The sequence below is a fragment of the Alligator sinensis genome, unplaced genomic scaffold (genome assembly GCF_000455745.1).
Source record: "Alligator sinensis unplaced genomic scaffold, ASM45574v1 scaffold619_1, whole genome shotgun sequence".
NCBI lineage: Eukaryota > Metazoa > Chordata > Crocodylia > Alligatoridae > Alligator > Alligator sinensis.
Genome location: NW_005842134.1, coordinates 1,289,434 through 1,307,088, shown reverse-complemented (window position 1 = coordinate 1,307,088; position 17,655 = coordinate 1,289,434). Strand labels below are relative to the sequence as shown.

The following is a 17,655-nucleotide window of genomic DNA, read 5'->3' as shown; positions in this document are numbered from 1 at the left end:
ATGGATTTTTTTCATTCATATGTTCTAAACCTAGAGCTTGTCCAGAAAAGTTTAAACACATAGCATGTAACCATTCTTTGCTTCAATGCTGAAGTGCAGCCCAAATTGCTTCTGCTTGAGATGATGAGCCACCAGGACACTCCAGTCCAGACAGAGTAACTCCTGTAGTAAGGAATATGAGGACAGTTCTCAGATACTCCATCTATAGAAAATAGCTGTTGGGTTCAGTCTGCCTGGCATTGCTGTACTCCAAACAACAATCCATTGAATCCACAGTCAGTAATGAAAGAACTGATTTACTAGCTAAAAGTGTAAAAAGGAACAGATCAAAATCAACTTAGATCATAGAAGACTAAAGTTTGGTTCAAGCAAGCACTCAAACAGATTCTCTGATGAATTCTCCATACTGGCCTAGAAGTCCCCTGCGACTCCCAGCACTTTGTATGGCTCACTAGACTGGGAATGCAGTGAGGATAGATTGTAGATTTCCTACCCTGTCATATCTAGCTGGAACCAGGAAAAGCAAAAGGCAGACACACCAAGATGAAAGAAGGAAAAAATATTTCAACTGAGTATTCTCAAGTATTTGGTGGGAATGTGCCCACTTGATGACAGACATCTGTGATTGTCCCTAATTCTCACCCCAGCCATCTCTCCACTTCTATGAATAAACAAATGACAGTACATTCCCAGCTGGCTGAGCTTAAGTCCAGCTTAAGTCTTGTATAAGACATTGTCTGGTTTTAACAAACACAAAACCCAGGCTCTTCACAGCTCCACTTGACAATCAGGCTCCACTATTAACTTCCAGCTGACAGGTAAACTACCCCACCAGCAATGGTTCCGGTTGACTGTTCTTTCTCTACGAATAACAGGTGGATGCATCAGTTCCTGCGTTAGCTGAGGGGTTGCAAAACAATCACTGGAAAATAACAGAAAGCCATTTCCTATTGCAAACTTCACCTTCTGAAGAGGCAAACAAGCCAGGCATAGCTCCTGCCCAACAGCACGTTTGTGTTGGCTTGTGATGGGGGCAGCATGTGACTGTTTTGCTCAGTGGGGGTTTTAGGACATTTTACTTAAGAAGAGTTACAGGAGAAAAAAAAAAAGACCTAATTCTCTTTGCTATAAGGAGGACTCTGAAAACATGAAAATGAAGGAATCTGGGTTGTTCAAATGGTGGTTAATATTATTATTACTACCTTTAAATGACTAAAAGCACTAAAAACACATGTTCTTAGACAGACATACACCCCACAAGATATTTTAAAGGGGAGGTACATTTATTCCAAGAGAGGAAAACTGGCCCCTGCCCATAAAATGGACACGGCCCCAATCTGCAGACACTGGAGAACTGAGCTTTGGATTCAGGTTGTACATAACAGGAAAGACTGGAGGCTGTTTTTTCAGGCTACAAAACTGAAGGAGAGGGAAAGAACTTACCTTCAGGGCAAAGCGCTAAACAATGACATGCTATTTTCATAGTCTCTGCTACAAAGCTGTGGTGAAGAAAGTTGTGGTCCACATGTGGGCCTGGAATATGCAATGGCTCCGGCTTCTTAGGGGCAAGAAAGCCTCTCCGCTTTCCTGAGAAGGCAGATGGCAGTATGGCCACAGTTCTTTAGAGACAGCCTACATACCAGTCAGCCAGTGACAATGCAGACCACCCAGGTCCAGATTCCAAGGGATTCCAGATCCAGCTACACCATTTGGGAAACTTGGCCTTAGATAGCAGCTCAAAAGGGCCAGGATGCAGAGAATTCAGTCACCAAGCCCAAGAGGAGCACAGGGACAACTTCTTTGTGAAGACGAGCTCTGCAGTGTGGAATCCTATGCCTGGAGATGAAAGGGAAATGGAAACAGCTGTCTTTCCATATGGCTGATACTAGAGATCTCTGAATAGCTATGACTTAAAACAGATAAAACCAAGAAAAAGCAGCGAAACCAGAGCTGCATGTAGCCCCAAGAGTAGAGAGGATGATGTGGAATGGATAGAGGGGTCCACCTCGTCCTACACGTCTGTTACTTGCTCTTGCTGATGCACCGATTTCCACCCACTTGCCTTACTAAATCACCAGAAATCTACAGTGTAATTCACATCACTACTACACTGGCCCAGAGACCTCCCAAAGAGTTACACACCACTCATGACACATCTATATTTGACCGCTGGTCTCCACAAATAAGTCAATGAATCCAAGCTGTCTACCATGAGTTTATGTGGTGCAAATCTATGTAGACACACCTACAGCATATTGCTCAATTACAATGAGAAGCTTATCTACACAGGAAGATTCACCAGAATATTTATCTCGGTATAACATCTGTGTCAGGCCACTTGGGGTGCCTGCCACTTTAGGTCAGGCAGCCTGCAAAGCCACCCACAAGTGCAGGCCAAGGCTAACTGGGGAGTCAGCTGACCCAAGAAGCCAGCAAGTGAGGCTTGGCCTGATAGAGGGAGTCGCCTGACTCTGGAGGAGGGCTGGGCTTCTGGACCCTGCTGAGAGAACATCAGCTCAGCAGGAGGACTGCAGCTCAGGAGCCCCAGCACACAGAGAACAGCTGAAGCAGTCTGGAGGAGGTTCCTAGGGACCCAGGCTGGGGCCTGGGTGAGCCCAGAGAGAGGGCTCAGAGCATAAGACCTATTGTAAGGCCTGGGGGAGCCTAGATGAAGGGGCTTAGCACAGAAGCCCTGTTATAGGGTCTAGGTAGAGCCCAGAGAGAGGGGCTTGGTGCATAAGATCTATTGTGGGGCCCAGGTCAGCCTAGGGATAGGGACTGAGAGCTTAAGAGCCCGGCTGAGCAGTCTGAGAGAGAGGACCCTAACATCTATGAATCTATGCCCTGTGAGTGAGTGTGGGCAGGCAGGCTGCAGAACTGACCCCAGTAGAATCTTGATGGGCTGCTAGCGAGGCCGAGGCCGGGGCCGGGGCCGGAGGCAGCCACTGCGGGAGACAGCTGGAGCCACTGCTGGAGCCCTCAACTGGCCTGAGGCAGGGTCAGAGCCTAGGAGAGGCCGAAAGTCCAGGTGTGGCCACAGTCAGAGAGGAAGGGGTCGGGGAAACTGAGGCTCAGAATGAGGATGGCTGGGACAGGGCCACTGGACATAGAGGGTCTAAGACAGCGCTGAGACAAGGCAGCCCAGAGGTAGGAGAGCCAGGACCAGAGATAGCCTGGAGGAAAGTGTGAGCTGAGTCCAGAAGGGGGCTGCATGAGAGCCTGTGAGACCAGGGTCTAAGCTGGGTCTGGGTCTGACTGAAAACTGCATCCTACTGAGGTCTGGGGTCACAGTGGTGGGACAGCTTATGGCGGAGCAGCCCCTAGAAAATGCCACCGAGGCCAAACCCCAGGGAAGGGTGACTGGGGGTTCCCTAAAATCCCAGCTCCCACTGCCTTGCAGGTTACCCCTTGGTAGAAAAGGGCTAGGGGAGCACACCTAAAAGCAAAGACGACCAGATGATTCAGAGGCCCAGGAAGGGGCTGAGAGTGAGTGGGACCAGAAGGGTCCAGGGGCCTAGCGAGGGGCTGGGGGGAACAGTGCAGTAGGGACCAAAAAGGTCCAGCAGCCCAGTGAGGGGCCAAGGAATAGTGAGGCCCAGAGAAGGGTCATGTGAGACATGAATGGATCTTGCAACCCAGAGAGAGGTCAAGGGTGAGACTAGGGAGTGAGAGAAGGGTGAGAAAGGCTGACTGAAAGGTTGAGAGGTCTGAGGACCCAGGAAGGGGCCAAGTGAGGGGCCAAGGGATTTGGCAGCCTGGAGGGGAGTCAAGCTAGGGGCTGAGGGGTCTGGTAGCCCAGAGAATGACTAAGTGATGGACTGAGGGACCTTGAGTGGGGCTGTCCAAAAGACCAAATGGTCTGAAGCACCAGAAGAGGGTTGTGTGAAAAACTGAGGGTCAGGAGGAGAGCTGCATGTGTGTAGACACGTGATAGAAAGAACATCCACAATGCCATCTGCAAGGCATAAGGCATGGTGTAGGGTAGGTAAAGAGCCATGCAATTGTCCCAAAAAACAAAGGACCACAGCCACCAGGTGGTACAACAAAACCAGGTTTGGGAAGTCTTGGGGCAGCTTCCCTCTTATAACCATAACGCATCAAGGCGTGACAAGCAAACTGAGAGGAGACCGTTCCCAGAGCACACAGGGCAAAAAAGGGAACTTTATTTATTTGGCCTCCGGGGGCTTATGGCCACCTTGGGGATGCCACCCTGCTACAAATCAGTGGTATAAATGCTCATACAGAAAATCCCCATATCTGTCGGAAAGGAATCTTCGGACTGTAGCACTCTTTTTCATTAGTAAAGGAGAGGCTTTCACAAGTGTCATAAACATTATGGACCCAAGTGGCACATAGTTTACTTAGGGCTCTTCACTGCTGCATTCCTTTGTGCCATCAGCACTCAAGTCTGGCCTAGTCTGAGTGTGAGCATTCACAATACAAAGCTAGACCTGACTAAGCCCATATAGTTCTGCATTCACTTGTGTGAGGTGGGAGGACTAGTGGGGATGCCTCCCACAGTTCTTTGGGACACTACAGTTCTTTCCCAGTCAACTGCAAGAAGCTTATCTGTCCTTCTGGATAGATGGAGAGAAACATGGTGAGGCAATGGGTGCATATGCACTCTGGCAGCTGGACAGTGACAGCAGCTGTTTCCCAACAATTTCTAGTGGCAGAGGCAGGTGGATATAGATAAAGACCTAGTGGCAACTCCCATGTAAGAGCCTAAATTAACACTGTAGTAAAGACCTGTGTATTGGCTGCTGGGGTCAAGTTGCTTCTTTTGATGTCTCAGAACAGAACACACAGCAGGTTTAAAAAAGGATGGTAGCCCAGAGGGAGCTGACAATTTTCTCTCTTCATTCCTGCCTCCCTGTCCAGAATAATCTCAGCATTTAAAGTGAACAGTCTTTAATTAGGTGTTAAGGCGGCATTTTTATAGCTACATTTTCGCATTTTATAGTCACATGTAATGGAGCTTTCATTTCTTGGAAATAGCTGCCCATCCCTCCAGACTTGGTGGCGAAGCTCTGGAGGTGTAGGGGTTTCCTGGGAAACCACATCCTAAATTACCCCCTGTGCTGTACAGGTTAGTAGCAGTGTCAAAGAAGTTACTTCTTGCTTCTGTAGTGCTATTACAGAATCTTTTTTGACAGGTGTACTCAACCAAGCATGGACCACGTGACCAGAAACTGCCAAGCCCCAATTTGAAGCTCAAGTTATGATGCCATTCCCATTGTTCTGATATCACTAGTAGGTTTTTTGTGCTGCAATATAATTTCAAATGAACTGAATTCTCAGAGAAATTCAGTCCTATTCATGATCCAGTACCCTGCAAATTAAACTTAATGGAAGGAATTGTCTTCCTAGGCTGACCAGGAGCAAGCTGTTTGCCCACATTATTTGAAAATGTGAAGAAGTATAATTATAAAAATCACAATGGAGATTTTCCAAGAAAAATAATAAAGGAGCCAGAGGGATTTACACTAAGGGGGGAAAGATTAAAGCAACTGAATACAAATACTAATGAGGCTGAAAAGAAAAGAGATTGTGACATCTAAGTGTGTGAGGGTGTAGACACAAAGGAAAGGGGAGGGTTTGGTTAGTTTGGCCCAAGGGGGACTGGAGTAATGGGACAAAATCAAACAAAGGGAATTCAGCAGAATATCAGGATGTTTCCTGCTACGGAAACTGTTTTGAAGGTGGAAAATTTTCCTAAGGGAAGTGGTGGAAGCTTCATGGTTTCCATCATCAATAACTTGATAAAGCCCCTGGAGTGTAATCTAACGGGAACAGTCCTGCAGAGGCTTTGGAGGTGAAGGTCAGATACGACTTGCACCAATATTATTTTTCCGTCTCTAATTTTAACAACCAAAGTTTTCACTCAATTGTTACCAAGTCAACTTTATCTTCTGGAAACTGCATCCACATACAAATTGACTTAAATGTTAGACAGGTCTAGGCTTTCTCAAGGGTGGGTCTGATTCCACTACAATCCAATTGTTTGCCTGATTAACTCCACATAGTGAAGTTCACACAGTGTTCACTTCAAATACTATCTGCATGGAGAACCACTGTCTGAGGATACCACAGGCTCTCCAGCACCAGTGGACAGTGAGCGTGTACCACGGTATTGCTTTAAGTTTACATTTTAAATTAATTTAAGTTACACCAATTCAGTTCAAGTGTTGCCATGGCTACTAATATATATCCTCCCCCGCCCTGATACTGGAGACCTGGGTTCCAACTGTCCCCGCAGCATGGTTCCAGTGCGACGCTGGGCAAGACTCTTAAACTGACACTTCAGAGGTGGTCACTAACTGTATGTTCCAGCTTTGACCCCTGGGGTCTGATTCACCATAGCTGCAACTCTGTGCTCTGCACTTAAATGCACAGTAGGCACCCTGAACAATAATGTGCCTTACAAAGCAAAGCACTTTTTTTGGTTGATTAGTTGTTTTTTAATTAGCTCCTACACACTTCAAATTGGACACCCAAAATTAGTGGGCACTAGGCCATGACCTCAGAGATTTAGGTTTCTATCTACAACATGGGCACAATACACCTTCATCTTTATACTATCCTTGTGGAATAACAATGTGTATAAAACACTTGGGTACTAATACAATGACTGCCACAGAAAAGCCAGTGAGGAAATTAATCAGTAGCATGACTAGGGGTAGGGAAGCAGGACACCAGTCCCAGGTGTTGACTTACAGAGGGTGCTAAAATGGAGGCCACTGGGGAGTCTGCACAGCAGGGATGGCAGCAGTAGTGTAATGTAGGGACCCTCTTGTGTCTCTCCCTACTACAGCTGCTTCTCTTATTGTTGAATGTCCTGCTGTCCATTGATGCTGGCAACAGCCATCTGCAGTGACAGCAAGGGGGGGGGGGGGTGCCAAAGTGCCCACCAGGTTTGGAAAACACTGGCCCTAGGCACCAACCTTAGTAATTAGAGCTCTGAAATTCCCCACTCTGAATAAAGAATGGGTATGCTTGTTAAGTGAGCACCACTCAGCTTATATACCTTGAGTGAAGCGAGGGTCCTTGGGGAAATTGTATGTAACTACATAATTAAAGACTATCATAATGCATGTACCAGGGAACTAATTAGGGTTCCAGAGTCACATGAAAGGGTGTCAGAGATGGTAAGTCTCCTGAATCAAGCAGAGGTGAAAAGGCACCGTTGCTGGTTAGTGCAGTTACGGGACAAACTCTGTGGGGGGACCACAGCTTCACTAGAAAAGCACCTCTGTTTTGTAATTGTCCTATCTTTTCTTCAGCCTCTTAAAAGAAAACTGCAGAAAACATCCAAAACTTAGAAAGCAAGCTACAATCAGCAAGTGGCTATGCATCTCAAGTGTGACAAGATCATTTGGCAGTAAATACAGGGTTAATGAAGCTGGAGATCAATGCAATCTAAAATTTTGACAACCTCGTTTTTGGACAGAAGTGTTGGCTGGTATTAATGCAGACTACTGCCGTGTATAACATGACATGAGCTATGGGTTGCCAAGCAGCTGAACTAGACAGCAGAGGAAATATAATGCCTGATATGAGGTACATCCCATAAAATGTAGCCTCCTAGTTGGAACAGAGTGGTTGGTAACACAGATATGCCTTGGGTAGATTGGTGATAAGTCAGTTTAGCAGAGTGCACCTTTAACCAGTGCACTATATATACACACTAGGTCCAGTGACTGGAATTGAGGGAAAGGCATACCTTGTCATAAACATTGGAAGTATGATTAATAGTGCAGCCATTGTGTCCACTGAAGCCCCTGAGTGGATCATGTGGGAAGATGACCACTGGATAGCAATAAGTGCACAGGATTGCTGACAATGCCAGCTAAGTGGGTGGGTTTGCCAGGATGGTGAAATGGTGAAAAAATGGACAGAGCTGCTGAGGAAAACGCAAACAGCACATGTGAGGTGCGCATGTCCATAAAAGGATATAGCAAGGGCCTATGGTAATTCGGTGAAGGGCATGTATGCCTGCATGTATCCCCAGTAACAAATATCACCTATGTCATGCAGAATCAAACAATAGGGGCAGAAGAATTAAGAGAGGGAACCTGGTGCAGTAGCATTTCCACGCAAGCTAAGGCGAAAGGATACCCTGGATTCCAAGTACCACATACGTTAAATTTTATATAACAAATCGACCCAGAAGCCAGAGTGAAGCATTTTAGTGCGGGTCACCTTAACTTGCACATTTGGCTACAGAAGGACCTGGAAGAAATTGGTAAAAAAATATAGAAAGACTGGTCTCTCCTAGATGGAGGAGGAAAAGTTGTGGGTATTGCTCATGGATTGAAAAAACAACCAGCTAAAGGAACTGAGTTCTAGGATTAAAGTACTGCAGAAACTGGTGGGATAAACTGACCCACTGGAACTTCAACCAAGGCGTTATTCACATTATTACTCACCCCCTAATCATTGTACAGGAAACCCTCGCTATTCGAGGGTTCGGCATTCATGGTTTCAAATATTTGCGAATGCCGAACCCGCACTGTAATACACTTAAAAGGAGCTCCACAGGAGCCCCATGCTTGAAGCCACCGGGCTCCCGCTGCCACACTCCTGCCACCGCCACCAGCACAGCCGTGTCGCCCGCTGCCAGGGGCCCTGTGTTCATGAACACTGTCTGCGTTCATGAACACAGCGCCTTATTTGGAGATTTCGCTATTCACGGGGGATACGAGAAAGTATCCGCTGCAAATGGTGAGGGTCTCCTGTATTATTCATTCAAATTGTTATTTGTATTGTACTTTGGTTATATCTGCCGGTAAAATGATGGAAGCAAGAAATGAATGAACAACATGTCTTGTTATTATGGAAAGAAAAATAGAAGGATAGTAATGTAGTTTTATTTCCTTGTTCTCTCTTAATATATAGATTTTAAGTCTTAGTTTAAATGTTATTGACTATAGTTGTATTTGTCACGTTATGAGCAACAAGCAGATACTAGAAGCAGCCTGCCACAAACACCCCACAAGAAACTACAAAGGGGCTGCCCTTACAATCAGGGCTTTGTGATCGCTTTTTTTTTTTTTTTTGTCCTAAATGCAAATCTCTCCCTTCCCCACCCCAAACCCTTTGCATCCTCTAGGAAAGGCAGGGCCTCCTGTTTGCTCACTTCTGGGAGCATCAGTGGCAGCTGGTGGAGTGGGGTTTATTAAGCAGGTACAAAGTGCTTTTTGTTCCCTAGACAGCATTGGGCGGCTGCTCCGTCCAATTCTAAACCTCCTTGGGTCTCTGAGAGAAGGGGAGGGGGAACCTCAGAAACATGACTATGTTCTGTTTGTGGTATCTTAGCAGGGCCACGGCAGTCGCTCTTTGATCCTGTCATGAAAAGAGCACAAAAGACTGAATTAAAGAATGAAGACCTATACAAACTGGCCTATGGGGACTTTGTCCCTTACAGGAGCTCCTCCTGCAGCAGCACTGCACTGTATTACTGCCTCCCCCTGTGGTGGTCACTGCATGTCGGTCACTTTCATTTAGATGCCACCTTCCCACTCCACTCCCCTCCCCTCCCCTTTCCTCCACCTCCTCCAGTATGCAGGGCTCAACCCACCCTGTAAAAGTTGCTTTGTGCCCCAAAACTGAATGTTCTGCAGGCTTGCTGCTGCCTGGATACATGCAATTGGCATCTAATGCAAATAACTCAGTCACTGCAGGTGCAGATTAAATCTACTGTTCCATGTAGGCAGATCTTTCAAGAGATTACACATGAAATGTAACTCCTGTCAAGGTTTGCCTTGGTAAATCCTTCTGAAAGGAAGTGATGCAGCACATACACCCCTGAATCCTGGCTGAGTGATCATTATGACTACTTTCGTTGAGTCTGTGCCTTCATGCTATATATAATTTATACTGGGAACTCCTTAAGATAGGGGCCCTGCCAGCCTGTGGGGTTTGAAAGGTGCTCAGAACACTGACCATGTTTGATTCCATGCTTCACACCTTGCTTTTTTTTTTTTAAGCAGGTCTACTCAATTACCACTTTTAGTGAATCTTTTCTTGCTCAGGAACTAAAGACTAATGACATGTAGGTTAAGAAAAGATTCTTGTGTTGCTCTGCTCATTGTCTAGGACAGTGGTTGCCAACCTTTTTAAGGTGAAGATCACTTTTTGAAGTAAAGGGCAATCCAGGATCTACTGCCCCCCAGCCCAGTCTATGTGGGGCAAGGGAGGAAGTGGGGCAGGGATGAGTACCCTGCTGAGATTGAGGCCCCCAGAGTAAGAGAGGGAGTGGGGCAGAGGCAGGGGTGAGTGGGGCCCCAGCCGGGTCAGGCCAAGGAAGGGTCAGAGCCCAGACGGCTCATCCAGGTGCACAGGACGGGGGGTTCCTGCTGCTGCACACACCCTGGCAGAGGCCCAGGGAGCAGATGCCCCCCCACCCCCAATCTGTGTGTAGGGCAAGACAGCTGCTGCTGTGTACCGGCCCTGAGCCCCGCTGCAGCTTGGGGCAGATTAACCGGTTGGTGACCACTGGTCTAGGACAATATACGAGTGATGCAGGATATTCTGAGCATTCTGCATAGGTAACATAGCTTTAACTGGATTTGGAGAGAAGATAATCAGATGGTGATTCAACATAACATGCTGGGGTGCACCGTGTTTATAAACATGATGTGTGTATGAATTATGAGCCAATGAAGTCTGCTTTACCTTATGCTCATTAGGCAAGACTCCCCCGGCTTATGGCAAATTGCCAACCTGACCCTTGCATGGATAGCTCAGCTTCAATGCAAATGGGCCTTCAGTATCCAATAAGAAAACATTAGTGAGACCTTTACTCTCAGCTAAGTAAATATTATGCTCAGCATTATGAAATGATCCTGTTTAGCAAAGGAGCAGGAGAGGGGAAAAGGGGGCAAGAAACTGCATTAGTTCCCATTAAAGAAAACAAACAAAATCCTTCAACTTTCTTGTCAAGACAGTCAGTTTCAGAAACTGTTGATCTTGGTTACAGTTCAAGAGCTAAGACCACAGGCAAGCTCTGAGGGGGAAGCAAAAAGCAGATATAAAAACTGATAAAGGAAAACCTTTTAAAGGAAATATAATTGCTAGCCTGTGTCACTCTAGGCTGCAGCATATTACTGATGTTTAATCAGTTCCAAAATAGGCTTATATATTTATATGAAAAATAGCATCTGCAGTCACTAGTGAAAATAATGGCTCTGAATGTTGACACTTCAGGGCTTAACCTGATTCTCAGCTGGGTGAGAAACAAATCTCACACCCCACCTCAGGACAGTATTATACAGACTGAGGTATTTCTTTAAAAAGTCCTTCCACTGAAGCAGGGGCAGGCAAAGTCTGGCCCGCAGGCCAAATCTGGCCAGCAGTAAACTCCATTTCGCAGCAGCCCCTGCTTGCGGCCAGTTTCCATGGAGACCCAAGCAGCAGCCACCCTGTGATAGCATGGGACTGGGGTTTCCAAGGAGACTGGCCCCAGTGCTGGCAGGCAGCAGCAGCACCAGACTCTTCCTGGTGGGGGAGGCTGACGGGGGAGGGGGGGGGCAATGCTGCAGGAGGGAGCAGGGGCAGGCTCAGCTGCTGCCACCTGTGCGGGACAGGCAGCAACAGCACTGCCACTGGGAGGGATGGCTATGGAGGCTACAGGAAATTCTGGGGTGGCTATAGCCCCCCAGACCCTCCCTGCTGGCGCATAGCAGGGCACAGAGCTGCTCCAAGGCCAGGGTGGGATCTTGTGGTCACAGTGTGTTCTAGAGCCAGGGCAGACTCATGATCTGTAGCCCACGTGCTCTGGGCAGGGGCATGCAGGCAGAGGATTGTGGCTCTGGAGCACACTGTCACCACTGCGAGGAGCCAGGGCAGAGCCGCAATCCACTGCCTGCATGCCTCTGTCCGGAGCTTGCATGCTGCAGATTGTGTTCTGCCCTGGCTCTGGGCCACACTGTCACTGCCGCAAGATCCCAGCCTGGCTCTGGAGCAGCTCTGTGCCCTGCTGCACACTCTGGCAGCCCTGCTGGGACTAGTCTCCATGGAAACCCTGGCCTTGCTATCACAGCATGGCTGCTGCTGGGGGCTCCATAGAAACTGACCCCATCCATACGGGCAGGGGCTGCTGGGAAATGGAGTCCGGCCACTGACCAGATCCGCCATTTTGCCCACCCCTGCTCTGAAGCATTCTTATCAGCCACTTGGATATCAGCGGACTAACTGTTTCCTTAGGGAAACCCAAGATAGGAGGGGAAAGATTTACTTACAGCACAGCCAGCCATACGGCACTTCACAAAACACACCAAGGAACTGTGTTATGCTCCAGTAACCTGACTTCACCAGTGGTCAGCACAAACCTCTGCAGAGAAAGCTGCTAGAACCCTGTAGTGTGCAGCTGTGGAATAAACCTGTCTCAGGGGAATTCTTCTTCCTAACCCTGTCAATTAACAGTTAGGTTATGCCCTCATATCCTTCTATTTGCTCTACTTAAGAATCCAGGTAGAACCACAAGTTATATTACATGATTACCATTACTCTGGGCACTTTTCAGAAGGATAAAGTACACACAGGTATCTCTCTTTCCTCAACTCTGCAGTCAGCACATCCCCTTGTATCCCTTTCACCTTTAGAAAACCCTCAATATCTTCATACAGAAGGTCACACCACATTGTTCAGATATCTCCAGCCCCTGCTGATTGTTTTATCATTCCAAAATGAGACCTGTACCCCATGGGAGGGTCTCTCGTTGATGGATAATAGCATTTTATACATTTCCAATGTCGTCCTGGCATTTTGCTTGCTTACATAGTTACTGCAGTTCTGTGGAACAAATGCTTATATTGAGCTGACCACAAAGACGCTCAAGTTTTTTTTTTCCTGTATGACTAGAGTTCAACATGGAAGCATTGGCAATGACTGGAATAACTTGTTATACATTAACTGCTGGCACCAGCAAGGTGGTTTCAACTGCTGTCATGCTGCCCATTCATTTAATTTGCCCAGGTCCCTCCGTTTGCATTGGTTTTGCTTAACCTAGGTAATTCATCTGGAAATGTTGCCTCTTTACTGTCCACCTGATCATGTAAGATATTTAACGTGTGTCCCAGTGTGGAACACTTCTGGCATTCTGCCATAGGCCTTTTGCAACGATGAAAATAAATCACTAGTTTTATCCCCTCTCAGCCAAAGTTTGACCCAGGACAGTACTTCACCTTTCCTACCAACACAACTTTTTTTTCCCTTAGTAGCTATGGTGAGAGACTGAAAAAAAAGGGCTTTTCAGAAGTCCAAATAAATGTCAAGTGACTTTTTTATCCACTCTTTTGTTAACAGATTACTGCATTCTAGTAGGTTGAAGAGAAAGATTTTACTTTTACTGTAACTACATTCAGCATTATCATGCCCTATTCATCTAGATGAGTTTCTCAAACTTTTGATACACGAGATACACTTTTTTTTCTTGATTAGAATTGGCAGCACACTTCACAGGAAGAGTCCACAAACCAGATGCAGTCCATGGGCCCAATCCCACCCCTTTTTCCACAACACACTTCCACCACTATTGTGACACCCTTCGGGAATCACTGATCTAGATGTTTTATAGTTATACTAGTTGTATGGTATATTTGTTGTGTCAGTCAGTTTGCCTGAACCCTAAATAAAGCACCAGTCATGCTCCTGGATCTGATGAGAAAAAGAGAGCCACAAAGGACAGAGTGAAAGAAAGCTGGGTCAGCCTAGAAAGTGAGGTGACTACAGCAGGTTTTAAGCAGAGGACCCAGAGAGAGAGGCAGTCCTCGACATGAAAGATAGCATGAGGTAAGATACAGACTTAAAGCAAGAGAACCATCAAGGAGTGAGGCTGGACAGAGTGGAGCTGTTAACAGAGGAAAGCAGTACTCAAGTGTTAGCAAGGCAACTGGGGAGGATAGAGTGTTTTCTTACTAAGAGAATGCTTATAGTCTTGGATTTGCTTGTAATCTTGGATTTGAATGTGTGATGGTGACAATCTCCTCTGTTCATCACTGGCTATTTTGTTGGCTGAACTAACTAATTACCCTAAACTAGAGAGGTTTTTAATTCCATCTTTGTTGTGGTCCTGCTAGATGCGATGCTACTGCTTTACACTAAAATCTAAAAGCTTGCTGCAAAACACTTACTAAGAATTCATAAATGGAACACTAGAAACAGAACCACCACCACAGGGTCTGGGTTCCCCTCCAAATGCAGATTGTTTAAAAACATCTTTATTGAAAAACCCTGAAAAGGTTTCACAGCCATGGCAATGCTGCAAGAGGAATCTACTGTTGACCAGATCCGGCCAATTGCATTCCTCACACACACAGCAATCAGTTTAGCAGGCAAAGCTCTTCCTTTTTCCATAACTCATTCCCTGGCTTAGCTTGTTTGGAGTAAGACGCTATAAAGCTTGGAGCCAAATGATGCAACACCATATGCCTGGCAACAGCCTACGGATGTTCCATTTCTGTGTTTCACTTACACTTAATGATGTCTTAGCAGACAGCACTGAACATACCAAATAAAATATTCAGATTAACAAGAAAAAGAAAAAAGGTAACAACTGATGCCAATGAATTCCCATAATGCAACCCACTGTCTTGCCATTTATTCTCCACAGATACCAAATGCTCATTCAGATATGCTATGCAGTCAGAGGCTCACATTTAAATAGGAGGCTTCACAAGCCTGGCAAGCAGACTTTTATGGCCCTTGCTTCCAAACATAAAGCTGAAATATGCTTCTTTTTAAAAAATGTGCTCTTTATTCTATTCCATACATTTTGGTCCACTAAACCCACAGATGAAAGACACTAGAAGCAGCAAGTGTTAAGCTATCACTGTAGAGCTGGGCTGGGTTTTACATACTGTTTTGTTTTCATGGGCTGTCTACCACTGATCCCTGAACTGAGAAACATTTGCAGTAGAGAAGAACATTTACAATTATACTGTGTCAGGAAACAGTTTTGTTGGGTTTTTGTTTTTTTTAGAAGTACAGGTAGTTTTAGAGGGGAGCAGCCTGTGAATCAGAACTTCTTAACCTCTGAATGCTAGAAGCTGCAGGGAGAGAGAAGCAGGGATCCTGGACATACTAAGTTCACATACCCCATCCTCACTCCACCACTGTGTGAGACAAGAGGGCCACTTAATGAGTTATAGTGAACACTCTCATTCTCACACACACACACACACACACACACGCACACACACACACACACGCCAGGCTGAGGCTGGTGCCAGAGCAGCAGTGGAAGCAGAAGCATTTGCAGCCCCCCAAAGCCAGACTGCAGGGGTTGAGGGGGAAAGGAAATTTCCCCTCCTCTTGACCTCCCTTCACACCCTCTAGGCCAGGGGTGGGCAAAATGTGGCCCGCAGGCTCCATGTGGCCGGCCAAGCCCTTCTATCCAGCCCATGGGGCCCCTAAAAAATTTAGAAAATTAATATTTATCTGCCCCGGCTGCCTCTAATGCAGCCTTTGATGGCTTCCAAAACTCAATAAGCAGCCCTCCGCCCGAGATAATTGCCCACCCCTGCTCTAGGCAGACCCAGGGTAGGGGAGGCCTCAGATCCCCTGCCTCCATGCCCAACCCCCACTGTCACAGTGCTGGACAGGTGGGAAGGACCCTGGCTTCTGCTGGTGCTGCAGGCAACACTGGAAGAAAGAAGCCCTGGCCCCACACTCCTGCCTACCCGGCACTGCAGGGTTGGACTCCATCTCCCAGGCTGCTGCACAGTGCCAGGCGGACAGGCAGGGCTGCTCCTGCCCAGTGTCCTCAACTGTGCCAGCAGGGGATGGAGCTGCCACCCCACAGACCTGTCAATCGATTCTATCCAGTGTGTGGGCAGGGACTGCTCTGGCTCCAACCTCTGCTGGTGCTGCAGGCCAAATAGAATCAATTGGTGGACCAGATATGGCCTGCAGGCCATGTTTTGCCCACCCTTGGGCTAGATGGACCTATGGTCTGACTCAGTAAATGGCAGATCTCCCGTTCCTGTACAAATCCCTTCAGCTGGTCACCCAGCTCTGTTTTAGACTTGAGAAATATCTCTGAGGGGTCCTGCATTTCAAGATCAACCAGCTTCATGGTCAAATGCTGGGACAGTCCAAAAGTTGCATCTATAACTTTCCATAAATCGAAGCAAACAAAAGCTAAATCTGATTTGAGAAAGGTCTCACTTTTTTCTGGTGAAAATATGCATGTCCCCTAAAGAGCTCTTTGTGTGAACAGGTAAACCCCTCTCCCATTCCCTGTGTAATTATTTGAGACTCTGCAATTGATTGGCTTCTGCGATCCCTTGTAAAAAGATGCAGTCTGTCTCGGGTTTTGGGAACAAGAGTCCACTATGCTGTGGGGACAGTGTGTTATTGTTACAGGAGTGTCTCTCAACAAAACTGTATTGAGTGGCAAGGACGCAGTTTTGATTAGGTGGAATGACTCAGCTGTCGCGCTCAGAGAAGGGAGAGCTTGTCGAAGCCTTACCTCGTGATCTGGGATCTCAGAGGACAGCGTTCTCCCCAGGATGACCCCAGTCAAGTATGTCCAGCAGCGGGCTGTGTTGGCAAGATTGTAGCCTCCTGTCTCCAGCAAAAATCATGAAATTAGGAAGGGACAGATGGGGGGTGGGGGGAGGAAGGGGAGAGAGAGAGTTTTAATGAAAGAAATGCATTGTGGAAGAGCAAGAGACTTTCAGTTGCAATGCACATGAATAAAGCTTTTTATTTAGTCCTCCCAAGCCATGCATAGTAACTGCTTTGCACCTGTTGCAGAGCACAGAGCTAAGGCAAAGCAGTTGATCACCCATACTAAAAAAAGCAGATCTCAAAAGGGAGACTCAGGACTTCTCTGTAACTGGCTTCAAGAGATATCAGTAAACCTTGAACCTTTGAATACAAAGGTCAGGTTATCCCAAGGTGACATGATGGCAAGGAAGATATTCATATTCAGCATGTAAGCAGTTAACATGAGCAGAACATAGACAATCAGTTTAAGATTAGAATCTTATTTTAACCCCAGCATGTGGTCCAAAGTGAATGATATTCAAGACTGACCATGTGTTGATTTTAAAAAAATCTCCATTAGCGCCACGTTTTGAGCAGAGAACTTATCCAACCATGAAGCCAATTAAAAGGGCACTATCACTTGTGGATCAGTTTAATAACCTTAGCTAGACATCAGGGCTGTGCAAAATGCCTGCGTTTCATTTCTATTTCAGATTCAGTATTTCAGAGGGACAGTGACTAGTTTTGGTGTTTCGAATCATTGTCCTGTTTCGCTTCGACCGAAACTGTTTTGGAGCTGTTTGATAGTGTTTCGGCCATAGGTTATAATGGGGAATCGCAAAACTGCCTCTAACTTTGTCATTTCTTGCCTGATTCAGATTAAACTTGCAGGGATGGTAGCCCTTTCTGAGGTCATGAAGCCTACCAAGTTTCAAGGAGATGGGTGCACAGGTTTCTGGGAAACTGCACCTCAAACTGTTCAAAACAAAACTAGTATCAGTTGCTAGCAGTGGCAGCCTGCTGTCATCCCGCACACAGATCTCGGGACTGCGCCCCCAGGAGGAGTCTGGCACAGCCCCACAGCCCTCCCGGTAGGTATGGGCCCTGGATCTGCATGCGGGATGACAGCAGGCTGCTGCTGTGCGGTGGAAACACACCCCG

The 17,655-nt window shown here is 46.7% G+C and overlaps 1 protein-coding gene across 6 annotated transcripts in view; it reads right to left on the bottom strand.

Moving 5' to 3' along the window:
- HDAC8 (histone deacetylase 8) overlaps window positions 1-17,655 on the bottom strand; it is an 85,294-nt gene that overhangs the window by 23,145 nt on the left and 44,494 nt on the right. For 4 of the 6 annotated variants that reach the window (XM_025205938.1, XM_025205940.1, XM_025205941.1 and 1 more), the window contains one exon: window positions 16,475-16,569. In XM_025205938.1, coding sequence (XP_025061723.1) covers window positions 16,475-16,569 — 95 coding nt within the window. Of the gene's footprint in view, window positions 1-16,474; window positions 16,574-17,655 lie in introns of all 6 variants that reach the window. The other 2 variants (XR_003094410.1, XR_003094411.1) reach the window with 1 other exon arrangement.